At 44.5% G+C, this 24,783-nt stretch overlaps 3 protein-coding genes across 3 annotated transcripts; all 3 read right to left on the reverse strand.

Moving 5' to 3' along the window:
* Positions 1 to 357: 357 nt before the first annotated feature.
* On the reverse strand, positions 358 to 1,302 carry LOC118076015 (olfactory receptor 2G3-like). Its single transcript, XM_060270871.2, is given in 1 exon segment — positions 358 to 1,302. A coding segment is annotated over 1 exon segment (945 nt).
* Positions 1,303 to 9,233: 7,931 nt separating this feature from the next.
* On the reverse strand, positions 9,234 to 10,178 carry LOC118076022 (olfactory receptor 2G3-like). The gene has a single exon (XM_035098516.2). It carries the CDS (start codon positions 10,176 to 10,178, stop codon positions 9,234 to 9,236), a length of 945 nt encoding a protein of 314 aa, XP_034954407.2.
* An 8,716-nt stretch (positions 10,179 to 18,894) lies between these two features.
* LOC118076029 (olfactory receptor 2G3-like) lies at positions 18,895 to 20,652 on the reverse strand. Its single transcript, XM_035098526.3, has 2 exons — positions 20,578 to 20,652; positions 18,895 to 19,842 (listed from the first exon to the last, which is right to left on the reverse strand). The coding sequence occupies exons 1-2, from the start codon at positions 20,650 to 20,652 to the stop codon at positions 18,895 to 18,897; spliced, it is 1,023 nt and encodes a 340-aa protein (XP_034954417.3).
* Between the last annotated feature and the right edge of the window lie 4,131 nt (positions 20,653 to 24,783).

The raw sequence follows: 24,783 nt of genomic DNA on the forward strand, positions 1-24,783 counted from the left end.
ATCATAGAATCATAGAGTTGGAAGAGACCACAAGGGCCATCCAGTCCAACCCCCTGCCAAGCAGGAAACACCATCAAAGCATTCTTGACATATGCCTGTCAAACCTCTGCTTAAAGACCTCCAAAGAAGGAGACTCCACCACACTCCTTGGTAGTTGCCTCATCGAACTTCCAGAAGGACTTCAGTAATAATCATGCAATACGCAATCCAGCCTAATTCATTGGATTCAACTGTGGGTGGTACAAAATAAAAAGGAAGCTTCGTTCGTACTGTGAACAGCTCCATGCAAGTCATCGACAAGGAATCTTTATTTTTTTAAAACAAAAACAGCAGAACCTCTTAAGGAAGCCAGGAGCTTTAATTCCGCTTCATTACTCTTCTCAGAGCTTTGTGTACCTCTTTGTTCCTCAGGGTATAGATTAGTGGATTAAGCATGGTGGTGACAAATGTATAGAAAAGGGAAACCATCTTGCCCTGGTCGCGGGAGTAATTGGACGGGGGCTGGAGGTAACTGAAAATGGCCGTCCCATAAAACAGCGACACCACAATCAAGTGGGAGGCACAGGTGTTGAAGGCCTTTTGCCTGCCCTCCGCTGAGCGGATCCCCAGCACGGCAGACACAATGAAGCCGTATGAGATAATAATGAGGCCTAGTGGTACTAAAAGGAACACTGCACTGGAAGCAAAGAGCACAGCCTCATTGACTGAGGTGTCAACACAAGCCAACTTTATTAAGGCTGGCACTTCGCAGAAAAAGTGATCCACCCGGTTTTGTCCACACCGTGGGAGCCGAAGAGTCATCACTGTCTCCACCAGTGAGGTGCTAAAGCCACTAATCCAGGAGACGGCAGCCATTTTGAAGCATAGGGAGTGGCTCATAATGGCAGTGTAGCGCAGCGGGTGGCAGACAGCAGCATAGCGGTCACAAGCCATGGCAGACAACAGAATGCATTCTGTGGAGCCCAGAGCGAGAGAGATGTAGAGCTGGGCCACGCAGGCACCGTAACTAATGGTCTTGCTTTTCCTCCAAAAGTTCACCAGCATCTGGGGACCAAGACTGGTAGTGAAGCAAAGATCAAGGAAGGAGAGGTTGCTGAGGAAGAAATACATGGGAGTGTGGAGATGGGGGTCCACCCGCGACACCACAATGATGGCCGTGTTGCCTAGCAGGGTCATCGTGTAGCAGATCAGAATGATACCAAAGAGCAACATCTCCAAGCGTGGGCGGTCAGCCACTCCCAATAAGACAAATTATCCTTGGTAACTGTGGTTACCTTCTTCCCATACTGCTCCCCTGTACATTATCTGGAATAAGAAGCAAAAACAGTAACAAAAGACCATTTCAAAATGGAAGCTGGTATGAGCAGCTGACACAAGAGCCATAGTGACAAATTTCTAAGACCGAGGACCTAATCACAGTTGGAATACGATCCAGGAACCACACACAAGAGGAAAGAACAGGTGCTACACTTGATTCGTACAGGGGTGAGGAACCTTTAGCCTCCATCAGTCCTGAAAACATAGGCAATAAATAGCAAGGGATGATGGGAGTTGTCTTTTAGAAACATCTGGAATCCCACATGTTCTGGTTCAGTTTCTACACAAAGGACCAATTCCGGAAGGTGGTGCTTGGAGAGACTACTGCTCAGTTCACCCCACCTTGCTATAGCAATGTTTGAGAAGAACAACCTGACACGCAGCTCTCCAGAGGTTCTGTAGCTCTTCTGACAGGTCTGCCTACCCTGCTTTTCATTGTCTCAACTTTGTACCCCAACTGTTTTTGCTTGGCTGGGATGTGCCCTTGAACTCTGCTGGGTGGAATCTAGACACATATAAAAAAACATTGTGAAAACGCTTTCTAAAAAAAGTTTTGAAAAATATATGGAATTTGCCATAGCTCACCATCGCCACCTTGTGTCTCATTTGTATAATGCACTTTAAAGGTAAAGGGTCTGAAGCTCAACATAACAAATATGGTCTGAAGCTCAACATAAAAAAAACCCAAGATCATGGCCACTGGTCCCATCACCTCCTGGCAAATAGAAGGGGAAGAAATGGAGGCAGTGAGAGATTTTACTTTCTTGGGCTCCTTGATCACTGCAGATGGTGACAGCAGTCACGAAATTAAAAGACGCCTGCTTCTTGGGAGAAAAGCAATGACAAACCTAGACAGCATCTTAAAAAGCAGAGACATTACCTTGCCGACAAAGGTCCGTATAGTTAAAGCTATGGTTTTCCCAGTAGTGATGTATGGAAGTGAGAGCTGGACCATAAAGAAGGCTGATCGCCGAAGAATTGATGCTTTTGAATTATGGTGGTGGAGGAGACTCTTGAGAGTCCCATGGACTGCAAGAAGATCAAACCTATCCATTCTGAAGGAAATCAGCCCTGAGCGCTCACTGGAAGGACAGATCGTGAAGCTGAGGCTCCAATACTTTGGCCACCTCATGAAAAGAGAAGACTCCCTGGAAAAGACCCTGATGTTGGGAAAGATTGAGGGCACTAGGAGAAGGGGACGACAGAGGACGAGATGGTTGGACAGTGTTCTCGAAGCTACGAACATGAGTTTGACCAAACTGCGGGAGGCAGTGGAAGACAGGAGTGCCTGGCGTGCTATGGTCCATGGGGTCATGAAGAGTCGGACACGACTAAACGACTAAACAACAAAGGTAAAAGGACCCCTGACCATTAGGTCCAGTCACGGACTACTCTGGGGTTGTGGCGCTCATCTCGCTTTACTGGCCGAGGGAGCTGGCGTTTGTCCGCAGACAGCTTCTGGGTCATGTGGCTAGCATGACAAAGCCACTTCTGGCGAACCAGAGCAGCACACGGAAACGCCGTTTGCCTTCCCACCGGAGCGGTACCTATTTATCTACTTGCACTTTGATGTGCTTTCAAACTGCTAGGTGTGCAGGAGCCGGGACCGAACAACGGGAGCTCACCCCGTCACGGGGATTCCTTAAACGTTTTATTTGCAGCTATATAGCTGAGTTCCTCTTGCTACTTGCTTGCCTGGATGGAGGCATTTGCTCTGACCCAGCAGGGCTGTTTCTATGTTGTAATGTGGTTACTCCAGCTTATTCTAGCACTAGTGATAGCCAACATGGCACCCTCCAGATGTGATTCGACTCCAACTCCCACAAGTGCCAGCCAGCAGGGCCAATAGTCAAGGATGGTGGAAGTCATAGGACCAGTGCAATATCATTGGTTTCATTTTTTAAAAAATATGGTGTTAATTGTTTGGTCTAATGTGTAACTGTTGTAAACTTATCTAACAGCAGTATATAAATATACGGTATATATTTCATAAAGAAATAAATATGTGCTAAATGGTGCTTTTTAAAAACGCAGCAGAGAAGTTTAGTTAGTACAAAATGAAGCAGGTACAGTGCTGACAGGAACCCAGAAACCTGTTTTAAATAGAGGAAGGAAGGAAGGAAGGAAGGAAGGAAGGAAGGAAGGAAGGAAGGAAGGAAGGAAGGAAGGAAGGAAATAGTAAAATGCTGTTTGACTCTGAACTGGACATCTTGGAGTCAGATTACAAAGCTTACTGAAAAAGACAATGTATTGTGTTAAAGTAAAGAATAAAAATTCACAGTTAAAATCTTTTACAATGAAATAAACTACCTGTGATCATACGCTAATATATGAACATACGATCACCCACATTTTAAATAGTGTAATAGTATTCTGGTTTCCAGATCTCAGAAAGAACATAGAGTTCAAAGAGGTTAAAAAAAAAAAGACGACAAAATATAGTAACTAAAAATGATTCGGCATTGAAGGCTTTTGCTACTAAAGAGATCTTTAAAAAAATGGGTTCCTTTTAGTTTAAGAAAGTTTAAGAGATTATTAATGACCTGACTACGTATTAGCTGCAAACTCAAGTAACAGAAACACAAAGGTGCTTTCATTTGTTTGTTTGTTTAAAGGGAAACTTCAGAAGGGAGCATTTTGCAATAAAGATCCTCAATTAGTGTCCCACCTGAAATTTCAAAATCCCCTCTCCAGAGGCTTTTCTCTTATTCATTTCCAGGCAGGAGGAACAGCGGAAGAAGTGTGGCTGGGCTAAGATAGCACAAGACCTCCTAGCCTCAAAACACCTGACAACAGATATCTTTGCTTTACCTGGAATTAAAAGACTGCTCAGGAATTGGATTTATAAACGGGATAATGAGCAAGACCTATTTTTAACCCATATCTCAAAATTTTCCTACTGGTACCACTTTCTGAAACCTAGCCATACCTGCAGTCACTTACCTTTGCTCCCTGAGAACTGCATTTACAGCCCTCTGTTTTCATACAATGACCACTTCAGTCTTAGATGGAAGATAAAGGAATGTCCCAAGAACAGGCATAGGCAAACTCGGCCCTCCAGATGTTTTGGGACTACAACTCCCATCATTCCTAGCTAACAGGACCAGTGGTCAGGGATGATAGGAATTGTAGTCCCAAAACAGCAGGAGGGCCGAGTTTTGCCTATGCCTGTCCCAAGGCATCTAAGATTTTGTATTTGCAGGTCAGGCGAAGTAGAAGAGCTCCCTCATTATATACTCCATTGTCAGCTCGATCAAAACCCCAGAAAGAGATTTTTGGAACAGCTGCTGGCTCCGCTACAGGGACAGACCCCTGAAGTGAAAATATGCCTTATTTGCTAAAGCCGCTAAAAGTATTTGTGCTAGTTTCCTTAAAGACAATGCTGTAGATTGTGTAGGGGATTCAATAATCTGATTTATTGCAAATACAGTGTTACCCTGGTTTGCAAACAGCCTAGTTTACGACCATTTTGGATTATGACCAATTCAAACTCGGAAGTGCGCGTCCCAGTTTGCAAACTTTTTTTGGATTATGACCCCTTTTTTGGATTACGAACAATTTGTTTGGTTTACGAACAATTTGGGGGGATTACGAACAACTTTTTTGGGAGGCCCCATTGGCAAAAGTGCACCTTGGGTTATGACCTGTTTTGGTTTACAAACGGACCTCCGGAACGGATTATGGTTGTAAACCAAAGTACCACTGTATATACATTCCAGATCTCTTTTAACAGGTTTTACTTGTATTTTATTTGTTGGATCTGTAATTGGATTGTAATGGCTTTTAGCTAAATACAATAAAGTGTTGTTGTTGTTCATTTCCAGGCATATGCCTCAAATATATGGGGGTGAGAAACTTTTGGGAGGGAGAGAAGAAAAGCAAATAACTCACCAAAGTATTGTGAAAAGTGCTACAGTACATCCCATGAATTGAGAATATTGAATATGTAATCTCTGCTCTGCTCTTCATTTTGTTCCATTTTATATCTATTCTTTTCCTCATTTCACATTCACCCATTCTATAATTTATGGCCCCTTTATTTCTCAAGCAGACACTCCTCACACTAACTCACCCCTGTCTCAGTAAGAAGCACATTCATTACGCCTAGGTCAGTCTTACACACTTGCAAATGGTATCTATTGTACTGCATTTAAAATGTATATACCCTGCACTGCATTCTGAGATCTCTGGGCGGGAGAAATAAGACATACTCCATTTGCGGTAAATAAAATGATCACAAGCCATTAATCTCATGGAGTGGTCCCTAGGTTGGCTTCTTGGTCTGCTATGAGAATCTTTAATAGGGGAGCAGGTTCCTCAACCCTGGGCCCATGAAACTCTTACAGAACTGACTGTGGATGAGTTCTGTAGACCATAGACGGACCAATGTAGCCACGAGACTACAGTGAGGAAGACACCAGGTGTATCCTGAGGAGATATGTGAACCAAGGAAGACAGGAAACTGCCTTAGTCAAAGTTAGAACATTAGTCCACCGATCTCAGAACTATGCTGACTGGCAGCAGCTGTCCATGATGGCAGACATGTTTTCGCCATGCTCTTTCTGGACATGGGCAGGCAAAGCACAAAAGAGAAGAGTGGTGCAGTTGGAAAGCGAAGAGAAGAAGAAGAAGAAGAAGAAGAAGAAGAAGAAGAAGAAGAAGAAGAAGAAGAAGAAGAAGAAGAAGAAGAAGAAGAAGAAGAAGAAGAAGAAGAGGAGGAGGATGATGATGATTTGGATTTGATATCCCGCTTTATCACTACCCGAAGGAGTCTCAAAGTGGCTAACATTCTCCTTTCCCTTCCTCCCCCACAACAAACACTCTGTGAGATGAATTAGGCTGAGAGACTTCAGAGAAGTGTGACTCGCCCAAGGTCAGCCAGCAGCTGCATGTGGAGGAGCGGAGATGCGAACCCGGTCCCCCAGATTACGAGTCTACCGCTCTTAACCACTACACCACACTGGCAACTGAAGACTTGCAGGAGTTGGTGGGAGTTGTTCAAAACGCCAGGAGGGCAGCACACTGGGAAAGGCTGCTTTACACCTTTCTGCTCTGTCTGTGCAGAAGGAGCTGAATGAAGCAGATGGAGGTGGAAAGTGAATAAACAAAAAGTCTTTAAAAAGCAGAGAGATTTAAAAAAATTGTGCGTCAAGGGGAGAGGGTAAACTAAGGGACAAAACAGGAGACAGGTGGAGGCACAATGGCATACGTTTGAAATCAGCTACATCATGTTTAATGTAAAGGATGGGGGTCAGAAGGAATACTACTACTACTAATAATAATAAAAATAAAAATAAAAATAAAACAACTTTATTCGCATTAGCCAAAGGCCATAGCAACAATAAAATGATACAGTGTATACAGAAATATTTTTTTGATAAAAGCACAAATTAGAATCCTGAATTATCAATCGGTTGATGGGGTCGGAAGGAAAGTATCCCCCCTCTCCAATGCTTACCCTGGTCAGTCTGCCTAATTCAGCCTTGACACTTCTGGCTTGGCATCATCTCTCATAGTGTCTGCATGCATCTAGACAGTTACACGGGCACCCTAGCATGGTTGCTCTAACTCGAAAGGGGCCTGGTGGGGTCAGAGGAGCTGATTTTATGATTCCATCCTGAAGGAGGAGGAGGAAGCTGCCTCCCCAGTTTCCAGCAGCTCTCCGATGGAGTCCCAGAAGACCAGAGCTCAGGCTGAATAATTAGGGGAAAGCTACATCTTACACTGCAGCAATGAGCAAGGAAGCCCCAGAGAAGGGATGGGAGGGAAAGAGCTACTGCACCCTTTAAGGAAAAGGGAGGAAGAGTGCCTCTGCCGTCTTTGAATCAACAAGCAATGTGGACACTTAGAAAGTTGCTTGAATAAATTTATTTTATTGCTTTTTTTTAGTATATTTTTTATTATTTTATTGTTTTAAAATACAGACTTGATAGCGAAAACAAAAATGCATACAAAAATTACCAAAAAAATACACAAAATACACAAAATATAAGAAAATACACAAAATACAAGAGCTCACACCAAAATTGCCGAGCAAAGAAAAGAAGAAGAAGAAAAAGCAGAAAACAAAAAAAGCATAAACAAAAAAAGCCTTAAAAACAGCTCTTCCAATTATTCTCTCTGTAATTTATATTATTCTTGTTTTATCGCACATTTGTGAATACTGTATCTGCTTATTGTTTCATTTCTTACTATTTATAATAGGTTCAGCCTAAGTCTGCTATTATGGTTTCAGATATTCCATTTTTCAATAAATATTCTTTGAACATCTTCCATTCCTCCTGTGCTTTTTGTCTCGTTTGTCCTCTTATCCTTACTGTTATTTTTGCCAACTGTAAATATTCTAACATCAGAGTTTGCCAGTCTGTTATGCTGGGTAAATTTTTGGATTTCCAATTTCGAGCCACTAGGACTCTTGCTGCTACTATTCCATACATTAACAATGTTCTTTTTGTTGTTTTAATATCCTCTGGTATTATGTTTAATAGGAATATTTCTGGTTTTTTTCTGAATGTATGTTTTAGTAGCTTTTTGAGTTCTTCATAAATCATATTCCAATAGTTACAAATGATGGGGCAACTCCACCACATGTGCATAAAGGATCCCTTTTCTCCACTACACCTCCAGCACACCGAAGATTTATTTTTATACATTTTGGCAATTTTCTCTGGTGTTTGGTACCACCTATACATCATCTTTAGAATATTCTCCCTTAGATTATAACAGGCGGTAAATTTCATATCCTCCTTCCACAATCTTTCCCATTGTTCTACTAGGACATTATACCCGAGATCTTGGGCCCATCTTATCATTATTGTTTTTGTTTTTTTTAATAAAATATATTTCACGCCTCTACGATCTGCTGTTAGAAGGGGAACGTAAAGAAGAACAAACAAACAAAAAATATTTTATTGCTTATTAATATTCAGAGTAGTCCAAATTGCTGATTGGAAATGCAGAGAGCTGTAGCAGTTAGAGAATAGGATTTGGTCCAAGGGAATCTGGGTTCATGTCACCACTGAGTCACAAAATTCACTAGGACAGAGGTTTTTGACCTTTTTGAGTTGCCGGCTCCCTTGACCAACTACTATACCCCTGTGGGGCTCAGCAGCCCAGTTATGTCAACCCTTGCCTGCAAAGCTGGCAGCCTCTCACCCTTTTTCAAACACTCTCCCTTGTGGAGGGCTCCCTCAGCCTCCTTTCCTCTCCCGTCTCTTTGGGAGTCCTATGGGCAGCCCCAGTTTCTGAGCTGCGCTTCCCCCCCAGAGAGGTGCCTCCCAGAGGCACCATTCACTGGGTAGCTTGTAGCCAGGGCTGCTGCCATAAACAGCTGTGCAAGCCTTTGAGAGGCAGAGAAGCGAAAGGGCATCAGAGGAGGGAGGAAAGGAAAGAGACTGGTTAAAAACCATTGCACTAGTGACTAGGAGATGATTCACATCAGGGGTTCCTCCCCCCTCTTCCATTGCTTGTCTCCTTGCAATGTAAACTACACAGTTCACTCCCCTCACTTGTGTTGATCCTGCTACTCAGAGACCTTCCAGTTATTTTCTATTGTTCTTCAACACGTTCTTGACACAATAATTGTGCATCAGTGCATAGCTGCCAAGTTTTCCCTTTTCTCACGAGGAAGCCTATTCAGCATAAGGGAATTTCCCTTAAAAAAAGGGAGAACTTGGCAGCTATGGCATCAGTGGCGGATTTATTCTGATTTAGTTTGTTCTACGATGCCTCCTCAGAGCTGCCCACATTAATAATTCTCAATATAGGCTAGTCTGCTGGATTATTGTGTGGGCGATGACAAGAAAGAAGCTTTGTGTAACCAACCGATTACTGCCATAGAAGTGATCATTGAAGGGTTTTTCATTATTATTAAAATATATTGTGGAGTCTCTGAATAAAGCTGGGAGACATGGGGCTTAATTCCTCTTCGTCAGTCTTCTTAGAGCTTTGTGCACCTCTTTGTTCCTCAGGGTATAAATGAGTGGATTGAGCATAGTGGTGACAAATGTATAGAAAAGGGAGGCCATCTTGGCCTGGTCGTGGGCATTGTTGGATGGGGGCTGGAGGTAGGTGAAAATGGTTGTCCCAAAAAAGAGGGACACCACAATCAAATGAGAAGCACAGGTGTTTAGAGCCTTTCGCTTGCCCTCAGCTGAGCGGATTGCCAGCGTGGCAACTGCAATGTAGCCGTATGAGACCATAATGAGGCCTAGTGGTATTACAAGGAACGCTACGGCGGAAGCAAAGAGCACAGCCTCATTGAGTGAGGTGTCAACACAGACCAACTTGATTAAGGCTGGCACCTCGCAGAAAAAGTGATCCACCCGGTTTTGTCCACACCGCGGAAGGCGAAGAGTCATCACAGTCTCCACCAATGAGGTGGTAAGGCCACTAATCCAGGAGACGGCAGCCATTTTGAAGCATAGGGATTGGCTCATGAGGGCACTGTAGCGCAGCGGGTGGCAAATGGCAGCATAGCGGTCATAGGCCATGGCAACCAAAATAATACATTCTGTGGAGCCCAGAGCATGGAAGATGTAGAGCTGGGCCACGCAGGCACCGTAACTGATGGTCTTGCTTTTCTGCCAGAGGTTCACCAGCATCTGAGGGCCCACACTGGTGGTGAAGGAAAGATCAAGGAAGGAGAGATTGGTGAGGAAGAAATACATGGGGGTGTGGAGATGGGGGTCCAGCCACGACACCACAATGATGGTTGTGTTGCCCAGCAAGGCCATCATGTAGCAGGGCAGCAGAATTGCAAAGAGCAACATCTCCAAGCGTGGACGGTCAGCCACTCCCAATAAAATGAATTCTCCTTGGTAACTGTGGTTACCTTCTTCCCATACTGCTTTCTTGTACATTATCTGGAAAAAGGAAAACAGTGAAACACAAGTGAAACACAAGAGCTAGTCTTCTTCTTCTTTGGCTATCACTCATAGCCGAGTAAGATGGTCTTCCATAAACACGGTTTTAACAATGGGTCCGTAAGTGACTGTGGAGGCCAATTCTGGATCCACACGTCCTTCCACAGTGGGGACATTGGTTTCCTGGCAGGAGTTGATCACGGTGTGGATTTGCCAGGTGTGCCTTCCTCTTAGCACATTTCTCCCTTGCATCCTGAGAAGATTAGTGGTATCATTCTAAGACCATGATCACCCAATGATTCCCATACTTGAAAAGAAAATATTCTATCTATGGATGTAGAAAATATCCATATTCTATTCTAGGTTTGCTTTTTATGGCAATGTTGAGCTTTTTTTTGACATTTTTGAGCTATTTTTAAGGGAAATCGGCAAACATGACACTGCCGACATGGGTTTCCCAAACATTTTGCCCGGATACTACTTCTGACTGAAGGATTCTGTGCATGTCTGGGAAATTTCAATGTATGGCAACCCTACCATATTCCATGTTCAAGCTCTAGTAAGTGCCACCTCTATCAAATGACTGCTGAATCTATGAATATAAACCAGGAACCATGTGTAGAACAATAAAACATTCTTATTTCTACATGTCTTAACTGTGGTTCTCTGGATGTTGCCAAGCTACAGCTCCTGTTAGCCCCTGCAAGCATGGCCAATAGTTATGGGCGATGTGAGCTTTAGTTCAGCAACATCTGCAGGGCCAATGATTCCCCACACCTGCTTTAATACATCACACCTTGCTATAGTAATGTGTGGGGAGAAACTCCACATATGACCCCAAGGTGATTCTTTAGCTCTTCTGACTGGTTTTCCTACCCAGACCATAGCTATGGGATGAACTATATCCTCAAGGGTTACAGAAGTCAAGTCTATGCTATGGTGCATAATACATACCGGTAGTTGAGGATAGCTATGTTTGTGCATTATGGGGGGGTGGGGGTGGGGAATCCAGAGGTAAGAGTAAGATGAAACCATGGCTGAATCTAGACATATATAAAAAACGCTGCAAAAATGCTCTTTTAAAAAACCCATTTAAAAATATATATAGAATTTCCCACTAGCTCACCAGCACCATCTAGTTTCACATTTGTATAATGCAATTAAAACACACTTAAAACGTTAGATTTGCAGCTGTGTAGCTGAGTCCCATCTGACCAACTAAACCAGGGTTGGGAAACCTCACGCCCAGCAGTGAAATACAGCCTTCCAGGTCTCTTAGAGCTCTCCCCACTGTCTCTGCTTTGCCTCCCCCCCCCGTGTTTCTCCCTGGCTGGAATCTGCCCTTGAATTCTGCTACTGTCTCTTGCTTGCTTGTCTCTTGCTTGAGGGTAGGGTCTGGAGTGTACTGTATGTGTGTAGAAACTAGCCTAATGTATGAAAGTAAAGCTTACATTTGCTGTTCCACCCATTTTGCCCTTGGCCCCTCCCACTGATGAGTGGTCCTCAGAAGGTTGCCAGAAGGAATATGTCTTGGGGGGGGAAAGTCTTCCCTACCCCAGAACTGAGCAGTCACAAGGAATGGGGTGAAATTTTCACTTCTCATGGCATGCTTTCCCCACTTTTTATTGTTGTAGTGGTTTCCTTAACATCCAGCCTCATTTAGAGGTCTGATGACCTACAAAGCCAACTCGTTTCTTTTAGGCATCAGCAGCTCAGCCCCTCTCCTTGTTCTCCACCCCCTCACTCTTGCAGGTGCTTCCAGATTGAGGCTGAATATCACAAATGGCTTGAGAATCTTCATCGTTAGAAAGTTACTGGGTTTGAAGCTCTTCTAGACTAGGAAAATCTAAGAGTTTGGATTCCTTTTAGTTTAGAAAAAAAAACTTTAAAGATTGTTATTGACCTAAATACGCATTTGCTGCAAACTCAAGTAACAGAAACACTAAATCTGTTTAAAAAATGAGGGAGAAAGTTGCAATAAAGATATTCAATCTGCTCCCCACCTCCATTTTCAAACTACCTTCCTCTGACACATTTTTTTCCTATACATTTCCAAGCACATGTCTCAAAAATGTGACGGTAAGAAACTTTAGGGAGGAAAGCAAAGCACAGCAAAATACACACCAGGATATCACGAAAAGTGCTACATCCCATGAATGGAAAAATGTCTTTTGAATATTTCATCTCTGCTAATCTCTTTAATTCTATACTTCACAGCCCCTTTCTTTCTCAAGACGTTCCTCATACTACCTCACCTCTGTCTCAGTGAGAAGCAGATCCATTGTGTCCAGCTTAGTTTTGCACGTGGGCTACGGGTATCATTTTATTTCTTTAAAATGTGAGTAGCCTCCACTGCATTCCGAGATCTCCAAGATAGTCTGGGTGGGATAGAAGGATAGAAACACAAGCAATTTGCAATAAATAAAATTAACAAGAACTTAAGAAGAAGAGCCCCGTTGGGTCAAACCAATGGCCCATCCAGTCCAGCGTCCTGTTCGCCCAGTGGTTGACCAGATTTTCTGTGGGAAACCCGCAAGAGGAAGTCAGCACAACAGCACTCTGTCCTCCTGTGATTCCCAGCAACCGGTATTCAGAGGCATAATGATGCCCTTTTAGTAGTGGTAAAACATAGCCATTGGTAGTCTTGTCCTCTACAGATTTTTCTTTTAAAGCCATCCAAGTTGGTGGCCGTCACTGCCTTCTGTGAGCAGAAGTGGTTCCATGGAGTGGTCCATAGTTTTGTCTCTTGGTCTGCTAGGAGAGCCTTTGTTCAGGGAGCTGGTGGCTCAACCCTGGGCGAATGAAGTTCTCACTGGACTAACTCTGGATAGAACTCTCAGGTCAGCCTGGATAGCTCAGTTGGTTAGAGTGTGGTGCTGATAATACCAAGGTTTCTGGATTGATCCCTGAATGAGCAGCTGCATATTCCTGACTTGCAGGAGATTAGACTACTAGATGATCCTCAGAGTCCCTTCCAGCTCTACAATTCAAAGATTCCATGATTCTTCAGTCCATAGATAGGTCCATGCAGTCATGAGGCTACAGTGACTAAGATACCAGGGGTTAGGGTTAGGTGTGCCTATGGACGAAGAAGATAGAAAGCTGCCTTACCCCAAGTTAGAGCGTTAGTCCATCTATCTCAGTATTGTACCATGTTCATCCACCTTCCATCCCCAGATGTTGTTGGACCTCAACTCCCATCATCCCCAGACACCTTAGCTGATGGTGGTACTTGCAATCCTACAACATCTGGTGCCCCAAGCTTGAAGTACATTGGTCTATACTGATGGCAGCAGCTGCCCAAGGTCGCAAGCATGGGTCTCTCCAAGCCCTTCCTGGAGATGCCAGCAATTGCACCTGTATGCAGAGCAGATGTTCTGCCACTGAGCCTTCCCTGTGTGACTAGAAGAAGAGGGGCAGAGAGAAAAGACAAAGACTGTGGGAGACACCCAAGGGAGGGGGAGCCAAGCAAAGGAGGAGACTGTGTAGACCGATAGAGGCAAAGAGATGGAGAGAGGGGGGGGCAGAGAACTAAAGCAGAGTGGAGCAGTGGGAAAGGGAAGGCTTTGAGGAAGATGCTAGGGAGAGAAATCCGCCAAGCTGATGATGGGGAGAGGGAGGGAGGAGTGGATCTAGTTTAGATTTGCAAAGAAAATCACAGCATTCAATACATAGCCCTTTTCCCACCTTCTGTCCTCAACCTGGTGCCCTCCAGATGTTTCAAGACTACAACTCCCATCCTCCCTGACTATTGGCCATGTCAGCTGGGCTGATGGGAACATCTGGAAGGCCCCCATGCCAGGGGAGGCTGCTTGACACCTCTGTGTTACGTACAGAAAGAGCTGGAGCAGATGAAGAATGGAATTGAATGCAGAGAGTCAAAATGCCATGCATTTCGAGCCAGCTTCGTAACGGTCGTTGATGGTGGAGGGAGGGAAGGAGAGCTCCCTCGCCAGCTCTTACCCTGGTTGGCCTTCCTAATTCAGCCCAGCGTCTTGGCTCCTCTGGCTCAGCATTGTCTTCAAAAGTACCTACCCAAAAGTATCTGCCCACCTGCATGGGCACACTAGCATGATTTCTCTAACTCAAAAGGGGCCTGGTGGGGTCAGGAGAGATGATTTTATTATGACATCACGGAGAAGGGCAGTAATGTCTCTTTCCACTTTTCAGCAGATCTCCTATCATGGGGCCCCAGAAAGACCAGAGCTCAGACTGAATCATTAGAGAGAGAAAATACACATTATAATGAGCAAGGAAGCCCCAAAGGCTCCCCCTCCTTCTCCTCCTCCCTTGCACAGCATCCTCAGGAGGAGTTGACTTGCACCAGAGAAGGGATGGAAGAAGAAGAGTTTGGATTTGATATCCCGCTTTATCACTACCCGAAGGAGTCTCAAAGCGGCTAACAATCTCCTTTCCCCTCCTCCCCCACAACAGACACCCTGTGAGGTGGGTGGGGCTGAGAGACTTCAGAGAAGTGTGACTAGCCCAAGGTCACCCAGCAGCTGCATGTGGAGGAGCGGAGACACGAACCCGGTTCCCCAGATTACAAGTCTACCGTTCTTAACCACTACACCACACTGGAAAAGAGCTGCTTAACCCTTTAAGGGCAAAGGGCAGTGGAGGAGTTCCGTTCCAGTATTTAAATCCTCAAGCAATAAGTAAACTTTAAAAGTTGCTAGAAGACATTGATTTCCCCTGAGTACTCCAAATTACTGTTTGGAGACAACTGCATCCACCCCAAAACATCTGTGCTTTAAAAAGTTACGGGATTGTGGCAGGAAGTTATAGGATCTGTAGTGAATGGAGATGTAGCCGTGGGACTTCTCCCAGAACTGTTGCAGGTTCAAGGAGTATTGAAAGTGGGATTGCACCACGGGCATAGACAAGTTTTATGTTTGGGTGAGTTATCTGGGACCTGATTGGTCAGTTAGTTAAGTATTTTTATTTATTGACTTTATTTCGGGGGGCAACTGGATTGCACATAACCCCTGCTCATAGCATCCCGAGCACAAACAGTTAGGGATACATAATAATAAGAGGCACCTGGAAGGGCTGATAGCTTCAGAGGTGCCCAGGCATAGGCTGGACCTAGCATTTGCTGGTGGTTAAAATAGTGCAGCCTCTAAGAATTAATTGTATTAATTGTTAACTTTAGGAGATACATTAATTTTTAATAAATAGGTTTTAATTCTATTAATGTTTGTGGGTTTTTTAAAATGACCTCCCCCCTCTATTTTTAGCTGTTCTTACATGATCTAAGCCACCATGGACTCAGTTACATTAGTAAAGAAAAAGCATTTTAAATGCATTATAACACTGTGACACCGGATGACGATGTGGAGTTCCATCTTTTGGCAACGTGATTTCCCATTATATGTTTACAACACGTTTTCCTGAACCTTTTTTTTGTGTGGACATCTCTAGAGTTGCTGTCAGGGAGAAAGGTGAGGTATAAATCAATATATAATAACAACTGCAGTGTGTTAGAATCAGGTACCTGTCAGATAGATATGCCACCTGACTAAAGCAGTCGTAGACTTGGAACCTTGTGTTCCTTAGAGATGGGACCTGGTGGGTCCTCACCCATCATAAGAAACTGACTTGGAACTTTAACTGCTAAGTAGCATAGCATGGGAATATCTAGGCCAGGCACGTCCAACAGGTAGATTGTGATGTACTGGTAGATCACTGGACATCTGTGGTTCATCACCGGTAGATCACTGGCTCCCCCCAAAGAAGCTCAACAACTTTGGGTCACCTAAAAAAAAGCTCAGGTTTTTTTTTTGCTGCACCCCCCAAAAAGCGGGGTTCTCCTCCTTCCTAAGAAAAGCTCAACAACTTTGAAATGAAGCCCAAAAAGGGGGTAGATCACTGCCAGTTTTTAACTCTGTGAGTAAATCGCAGACTCTTGGGAGTTGGCCACCCCTGGTCTAGGCCATCACAATCTAGGCCACCACAGTCCACTGTTTGTAATGGCTACTCTCCTACCCTTCCAGACTTAAATGTAGACAAAGTGATGCGAAGGTGACCTCAAGCACGGGTGCTCAAATGTCGTCAGTACTTCCAAAGAGTGTATAAGGTCCTCAGACTCAATAATTAGGGGAAAATTTTAAGCTGCAGCCATGAGCAAGAAGGCTCAAAGGACTCTCCGCCTCCTTGTTTGCATAATGTCCTCTGGAGGCTGTGACTTGCACAAGGGAAGGCATGGAAAGAAAAATACTACTTAACTCCTTAGGGAGCAAAAGACTTTGAATTAACTAGCTACTGTATATGGGAATGGGCAAGGTGATGGTCACTACTTGCATAGAGTGTATAAGGTCCAAGCCCAGCAAAGGGAGTATCATTGCAGATCTTCCTGTAGACCCATTCAACCCGTTGCCTGCCCAAGAAGGGGGATTCTCCAGCAACAGATGGGGCCATAAGATCTTGTCTGTCTCCTCTTCCATCGTTTTTTATTTTCCTCATCCCGTTAATAAAACCCGTAAAAGAGCAATTTTGATGGTCTTTGTTGTCCATCTGAATCCTAAAGGTCCACAGTCTTAGGCAGAACATCAACCTTTTTCGAGTTAATGCATATGACAGGACTGAGCCAGCAGTAAATCACACTGAGCAGGTTGGAGTTAACTCTTTACTAGCAAAAACAGAATCTGTAGAGGAGTGTCAGGCCTAATGAGCACAGCAACTCATCTCCAGCAGGTCTTGCCCCCATGAAGCAGTTGCTGAGCCTCCCCATAGCTGCCTATGCCCCTCCTCACCAGGGTTAACCCCCCCCCCACCAAGCAACAAGAGACTGCGCCTGGGTGAAGCTAACTTCCTTTTCATACCTCTCATAGTTATGGGAGACCAGCAGGGAGGGGAGCTCATCACAGCAAGTGGGGGAGACTCTTCACCAGCCAGACTCATCTCTACTTCAAGGTCCCCCTCCTTTCTTGCTTCAGCTCCTGTCTCTGATTCTGGACTTCTCTCCGCTACAGGTTCCTCTGAGTCACTAAGCCCTGCTACCTCTTCAGCTTCCAACACCTCCTCCCAGTCTTCTCCCTTTGACCACTCAGTGTTGTCCCACCACCAATCCCCAAGCTCTGAACTGGTTCCTCGCACCATTCCTCAATTTCAAACCAGTCCATGACGGCATTTTACTATGGTCGATCATGTCATGGGAACCAAGAGTGTTGCATTACTGCTGGTGGGAGCAGCTTCAGTACTGCAGAACCAGTTTGGCACTGCTTCCCCTCTCCCCACCCTGCATGTTTGGCCCTACAGTGGATCTTTGTGAAGGAAGTTTGATCCTCCATTTTTATTCCCATCTACCTAATGGTTATACTGTATTAATGACAGTCATAGAAAAGGCTAAAGGACCCCTGACAGTTAAGTCCAGTCACGAACGACTCTGGGGTTGCGGCGCTCATCTTGCTTGCTTTACAGGCTGAGGAAGCCAGTGTTTGTCTGCTCTGCAGACAGTTTATCCGGGTCATGTGGCCAACATGACTAAGCTGTTTCTGGTGCAACGGAACACGGAAACCAGAGCAGCACATGGAAACATTCTTTCCTTCCTGCCACAGCAGTACCTATTTTTCTACTTGCACTGGTGTGCTTTTGAACTGCTAGGTTGGCAGGAGCTGGGACCGAGAAATGGGAGCTCACCATGTCACGGGGATTCAAACCACCGACCTTCTGATCGGCAAGCCCGAGAGGCTCAGTGGTTTAGACCAGTGCTCCCCAACCTTTTTATCACCGCGGACCAGTCAACGTTTGATAATTTTACTGTGGCCCGCTGAGGGGGGGGCGTTTATTGTTTATATTTTATTTAGATTGTTTTGATTTAATAATTTTAATTTAATTGTATTTAATGATCCTTAGGCGGCCCGGTACCAATTGATCCACGGACCACTACCGGTCCGTGGCCCGGGGGTTGAAGACCACTGGTTTAGACCACAGTGCCACCTGCGTCCCCAATGACAGTCATACTGAAAGAAAAAATTAAGTTTTAGGCAAGTGAAGAGGGCCACAAAAGTGATCAATGATGGTTTTTATTATTATTAAAATATACTGTAAACATGCACAGCCATTGTGTTGAGGCTCTAAATATCAGTTGACAAGATCCAAAAGTGAAGAGCGTGCTTACCATAGGTCTTGCTTCTGGCTAGACATCTCATTGGTCATTGTGAAAACAGGATGCTAGACTTAGGGTTGCCATATTTCAAGAGGTAAAATTCTGGACACAAAAATTTGTTGAGCTTTTTTAGGGCAATCGCCCAATGGCAGGTCCTCTGCCACTGAGCCCTAGCTACTTATGCCACAGCCCGGGGCACCAGCGCCAGAGCCTGAGCTTGAACCAGTTACCCGTGCACATTTTCTCTCTCAAAAAACCCCCCAAACCAGGGCATTTGCTTTAAAATGTAAAATTCCCACCATATGGGCATGTAGGACCCCCAAAAGAGGGCATGTCCGGGAATTCCCAGACCTATGACAATGCTAGACTAGATAGGATTTTGGCCTGATCCAGCTTGGCTCATCTTAAGCAACTTGTAGTCGGCCTTCAGGAATAACCGTTATAATAATGCAGAAAGTAGCCTAATTCATTGGATTATTCTGTGGGTGACACAAAGGGAAAGGGGAGCTTTGTACATTTGAACAGTGCCATATAAGTGATCAATGAGGACTTTTTCTTAAAATATACTGCAGAGCCTCTGAATGAAGCTGGGAGACATTGGCCTTAAGTTCTCTTCATCAGTCTTCTTAGAGCTTTGTGCACCTCTTTGTTCCTCAGGGTATAAATGAGTGGATTGAGCATAGTGGTGACAAATGTATAGAAAAGGGAGGCCATCTTGGCTTGGTCATGGGCATTGTTGGATGGGGGCTGGAGGTAGGTGAAAAGGGCAGTCCCAAAAAAGAGAGACACGACAGTCAAGTGGGAAGCACAAGTGTTGAAGGCCTTCTGCCTGCCTTCAGCTGAGCGGATCCTTAACACAGCAGCCACAATGAAGCTATAAGAGACCGTAATGAAGCCTAGGGGTACTACAAGGAACAACACACTGGAAGTAAAGAGCACAGCCTCAGTGAGCGAGGTGTCAGCGCAGGCCAGTTTGATTAAGGCTGGCACTTCACAGAAGAAATTGTCTATTCGGTTCTCTCCACACCGTGGGAGCCGAAGAGTCATCACTGTCTCCATCACTGGGTTGCAAAGGCCACAAACCCAGGCAACAGCAGCCATTTTGTAGCATACAGAGTGGCTCATAATGGTGGTGTAGCGCAGCGGGTGGCAGACGGCAGCATAGCGGTCGTAGGCCATGACAACCAAAAGAACACATTCTGTGGTGCCCAAAGCAAGGAAGATGTAGAGCTGGGCCACGCAGGCACCGTAACTGATGGTCTTGCTTTTCCGCCAGAAGTTCACCAGCATTTGAGGGCCCACACTGGTGGTGAAGCAAAGATCAAGGAAGGAGAGATTGGTGAGGAAGAAATACATGGGGGTGTGGAGATGGGGGTCCAGCCGCGACACCACAATGATGGTTGTGTTGCCCAGCAAGGTAATCGTGTAGCAGGTCAAGACAAGACCAAAGAGCAACATCTCCAAGCGTGGGCGGTCAGCCACTCCCAGTAAGATGAATTCTCCTTCATAGCTCTTATTACCTTCTTCCCACAATGCTTCCCTGTACATTATCTAGAAAAGAAGAAACAAAAATAGCAAAACACCTACTCAAAATGGAGCTGGAATAAACAGTTGGAACAAAAGCAATATTGGCATGGTTGCAAGACTGTGATCACCCAATGATTCTCATTCTTGGACATGAGACTAGTTAGTACCCATTCTCCAAGTCCAAGCTCCTGTTACCGGTAAGTGTAATCTCTACCCAAACTACCTCTGAATCTATGCAGTATGAATATGAACCAGGACCCATGTGTCCAACGAGAAAACCTTCTCATTTTTACATGGCGCTTAATTCAGGGATGGGGAACATCCAGCCCTCCAGATGTTGTTGAAGCACAATTCTGTTCAGCCCCAGCAAGCATGGCCAAAAGCCTGGGATGGTGGGAGTTGTAGTTCAGCAACATCTGGAGGGCCAAAGTGATCTACTATTTTTTAAAACAACAACAACAACATTTAAACCAGATGATTGTCAGAAGTAGTATATGGTGCAGACATATGCAGTTTTATACACATTACTTGGCTGGAGAGCTGCGTTGTGTGAATTTCAAAGAATGGTCATGTTTAGATTTGCTCTTTTTTTCCAGAAGGAGCAAATTACATAACTTCATTTTAAATTACTGGCTCAATCAAATGTCTCCTCCATACATGGTCAATACACATTTAATCAACATGAAGACATGGTGTCACTTTGCTTTCAACAGTATTGTTGCATGCCCCCTGAATATTCAAAGAGTCCCAGATGCTTACCCAGGGTTCCGTTTCCTTGGACTGAGAGACAGCGGAGACGGTAGTGTCTTCAAGATAGATGGTTTCTTTGCACATATATACACCCTGAGCCTATGATGGAGGGGTTGCCAGCATTACCCTCCAAGAGGGTCTTTCTTCTCCCATAGCTAAAGCCTTGGATTCCTATAGAAATCAGGTATGACTGCCCCTCTGTCTTTCTAGCCTGTAGCATTTTACTCCAGCTTCTAGATCTCCTAACTCAATTCTGCACTTTGGCCTTGGTCTTTCTAGCTAGCAGATAGTTGAGGGGGGAGGCCCACCCATTTGCACAGAGTCACTGCCTTTGTTACCTTAAATCATACTTAGCGGGCGGTTACCAGGCTGGTCTAGCTAGTCCAAGAACTGAATCCATGTTGGATCCAGGAACTAGAAGGGGCCCAGGCATACAGCCAGTCCCCCCTCAAACTCGTAACAGTATCTTCATAGAATCATAGTGTAGCAGGGGCCCAAAGGGCCACAATTAGGGTGATAATGTAAATCCTTATAAATCTTGGAATATGCTTATATTAGAAGAATTATGGTAACCTGATGCTTTAAAGAAACTGATGATTCAGCAAGAAGCTGTCCCTATTGGGATAGAAGGTCAGCTAATACGCAAATCACAAAGATACAGCTCACAAGCTAAGAATATAATTTGATACATGGTACACGTAACACAGGTTCCTAACACGCTACTAACACAATGTAACAGATCATGATGAGAATCAAGGTTTTGGTAGCAATGCTTATTGCACATGCGTACTAAATTACAATGAAGTAATGATGTATTTGAATGGTTAATATTGAAATCCTTTGTCTGAAAGGTTATACAGTAAATTCCTCTGCTCCATGTTGGGCGGGGTTGCAGTTTTGCGAAATGATTCGACTGTAACCTATTGCTTTGCAATAAACAAAATGGACCCGGAACTCCTCTTGTCTCCGAGTTTTATTGGCCTAACTAAGAAGATTGTTGTTGTTTAGTCGTTTAGTCGTGTCCGACTCTTCGTGACCCCATGGACCGTAGCACGTCAGAAGATAAACAATGTTTAATTGTTTTATTTTATTTTTCTGTTGTAAGCCGCCCAGAGTGGCTGGGGAAACCCAGCCAGATGGGCAGGGTATAAATAATAAATTATTATTATTATTATTATTATTAGCCATTTTTTGGCTTGCAACATTTTGGCTTGCAACAATAGAACTGTAGTGTTGGAAGGGACCCCTGTTAGATGTAAAGGTGCAGTCAAGTGCAACATTCTGACAGAGGACTAACGGCCTCCATGTTCTAACTGGTTGCTGTGACAACCAGTTTGTCAGTTGCTGGTAGTTTTGAAAGATAACTGCTCAGTTGCAGTCACCTCAGGACCAACTTCCCTCTGGTATAGTTTATTTGCTTGTTGTGTAACCTAAGCCTGCCTTCAGGTACAGTTCTGTAAACCTGAATGAATTTGAGAGCAAAATAGTTTTATATTAACATGAGTTAGATTCATGTATATATTCTTTAAGAGGGATTCAAAGGGATTTTTTAACCAGGAAGGCATCTTTATTAGTAGAACTCAGACGAGTCAGCAACAAGCTGATCGCTGCATTAACTTATAAAGGGGATTGTTTAACTCTGCTAAAGTAAACCTTCCCACAGCCCCGAGGGTCATCTAGTCCAAGCTCTGCAATGTAGGAATCTCAACTAAAGCATCCGTTTTGTTTGGTTTGGTTTCTTCAACAAAACCTCTTAGAAAAGACTCTTTCAAAAGCTGGACATTCGTGACGTAAGTAACTTCTTTGTAAGTGGACTGGAGTCAGAGGGAATAGTGTGGTTTTCTGTTTTGATATTAGTAGCTGTGAAGTATTCAGAATTGCAAGACTGTAAGCAGAGATCTCCAGATGGAATCTCTCCAGGCTTCACTGGGGCAAACGGCTCTTCATATCTAGGATGAGTTTCACTAGTGCAGCAGCTGCAGAATACATGGCAACAATATGAGGAGGAATATCCAATGGTTCTCAGGGTGGCAGATTTGGGGCTGTTATGCTTAGAAAATTGATCCTAAAGGGGGGACTTGATTGGCGTTTATGACATAATACAGGCTGTGTTGAGAAAGTGGATAGAGAGACCTTCCTTCCTTCCTTCCTTCCTTCTTTCCTTCCTTCCTTTCTCTGTCATGTTACTAGAAGCTGGGGTCTTCCAATGACGCCAAATAGTGGGAGATTTAGGACAGAGCAAAAGAAATAGTTTTTCACACAGAGCATGGCAAAACACGATACCATATTCAGTGCTTATGTGTGTTTAAGAGAGGGAGGGTGAAGGGAGACAGCTCAAAGTAGGAGACAGGGACACGGAATCTCATATATTTAGAGACATCTGCATAATGATCAAGGTAAAATGTGGAAGAAAAAGGGAAATACTCCCCCCCAAAAAACTCTTACTTGGGTTGGCTTGCCTAATTCAGTCCAGCGCCTGGGCTCTTCTGGCTCAGCACTGTGTCCCATAGTATCTGTTAGTACCTGCACATCTACATGACCGTAGTAGCAGGATCTCTCTCAAAAGGGGCCTTCTGGAGTCAGGAGAACTGATTTTATGATGTTATCCAGCAGGGAGGTGGTGGACGAAATTACTCTCTCTCCCCATCTTCAGCAGCTCCCTGAAGAACCATCATGGAGCCGCATGAGGAACAGAACTCAGACTCAATAATTAGGGGAAAAATTTATGTGGCACCCATGAGCAAGAAGGCTCAAAGGACTCTCCTCCTCCTCGCTTGCATAATGTACTCTGGAGGCTGTGACTTGCACAAGGGAAGACATGGAAAGAAAAATACTACTTAACTCCTTAGGGAGCAAAAGTCTTTGAATTAACTAGCTACTGTATATGGGAATTGGCAAGGTGATGGTCACTACTTCCATAGAGTGTATAAGGTCCAAGCCCACCGAAGGTAATCTCATTGCAGACCTTCCTGTAGACCCGTTTGACCCATTGCCTGCCCAAGAAGGGGGATTCTCCAGCAACAAATGGGGCCATAAGATCATGTCTGTCTCCTCTTCCATCGTTTTTTATTTTCCTCATTCCATTAATAAAACTTGTAAAAGAGCAATTTTGATGGTCTTTGTTGTCCACCTGAATCCTAAAGGTCCACTGTCTTAGGCAGAACACCAACCTTTTTTGAGTTAATGCATATGACAGGAGCGAGCCAGCAGTAAATCACACTGAGAAGGTTGGAGTTAACTCTTCACTAGCAAAAACAGGATCCGTAGAGGAGTCTCAGGCCTAATGAGCACAGCAACTCATCTCCAGCAGGTCCTGCCCCCATGAAGCAGTTGCTGAGTCTCCCCATAGTTGCCTATGTCCCCTACTCACCAGGGTTACCCCTCCCCAAGCAATCTGAGACTGCGCCTGGGTGAAGCTAACTTCTTCTCCCTTCTCATACCACTCCTGGTTATGGAAGACCAGCAGGGAGGGGAGCTCATCACAGCAGGTGGCGGAGACTCTTCACCAGCCAGACTCATCTCTACTTCAAGGTCTCCCTCCTTTCTTGCTTCAGCTCCTGTCTCTGATTCTGGACTTCTCTCCGCTACAGGCTCCTCTGAGTCACTAAGCCCTGCTACCTCTTCAGCTTCCAACACCTCCTCCCAGTCTTCTCCCTTTGATCACTCAGTGTTGTCCCACCATCAATCCCCAAGCTCTGAACTGGTTCCTCCCACCATTCCTCAACTTCAAACCAGTCCATGACGGCATTTTACTATGGCCGATCATGTCATGGGAACCAAGAGTGTTGCATTACTGCTGGTGAGAGTAGCTTCAGTACTGCAGAACCGGTTTGGCACAGTTTCCCCTCTCCCCACCCTGCATGTTTGGCTTACAGTGGAACTTTGGGAAGGAAGTTTGATCCTCCATTTTTATTCCCATCAACCTAATGGTCATATTAATGACAGTCATACTGAAAGAAAAAATAAAGTTTTAGGCAAGTGAAGAGGGCCACAAAAGTGATCAAAAATGGTTTTTATTATTATTAAAAGATACTATAAACATGCACAGCCATTGTGTTGAGGCTCTAAATATCAGTTGACAAGATCCAAAAGTGAAGAGTGTGCTTAGCTCTTGCTTCTGGCTAGACATCTCATTGGTCATTGTGAAAACAGGATGCTAGACTTAGGGTTGCCATATTTCAAGAGGTAAAATTCTGGACACAAAAATTTGTTGAG

This window comes from Zootoca vivipara, chromosome 2 (genome assembly GCF_965207765.1).
Source record: "Zootoca vivipara chromosome 2, rZooViv2.hap1.1, whole genome shotgun sequence".
Classification (NCBI taxonomy): domain Eukaryota; kingdom Metazoa; phylum Chordata; class Lepidosauria; order Squamata; family Lacertidae; genus Zootoca; species Zootoca vivipara.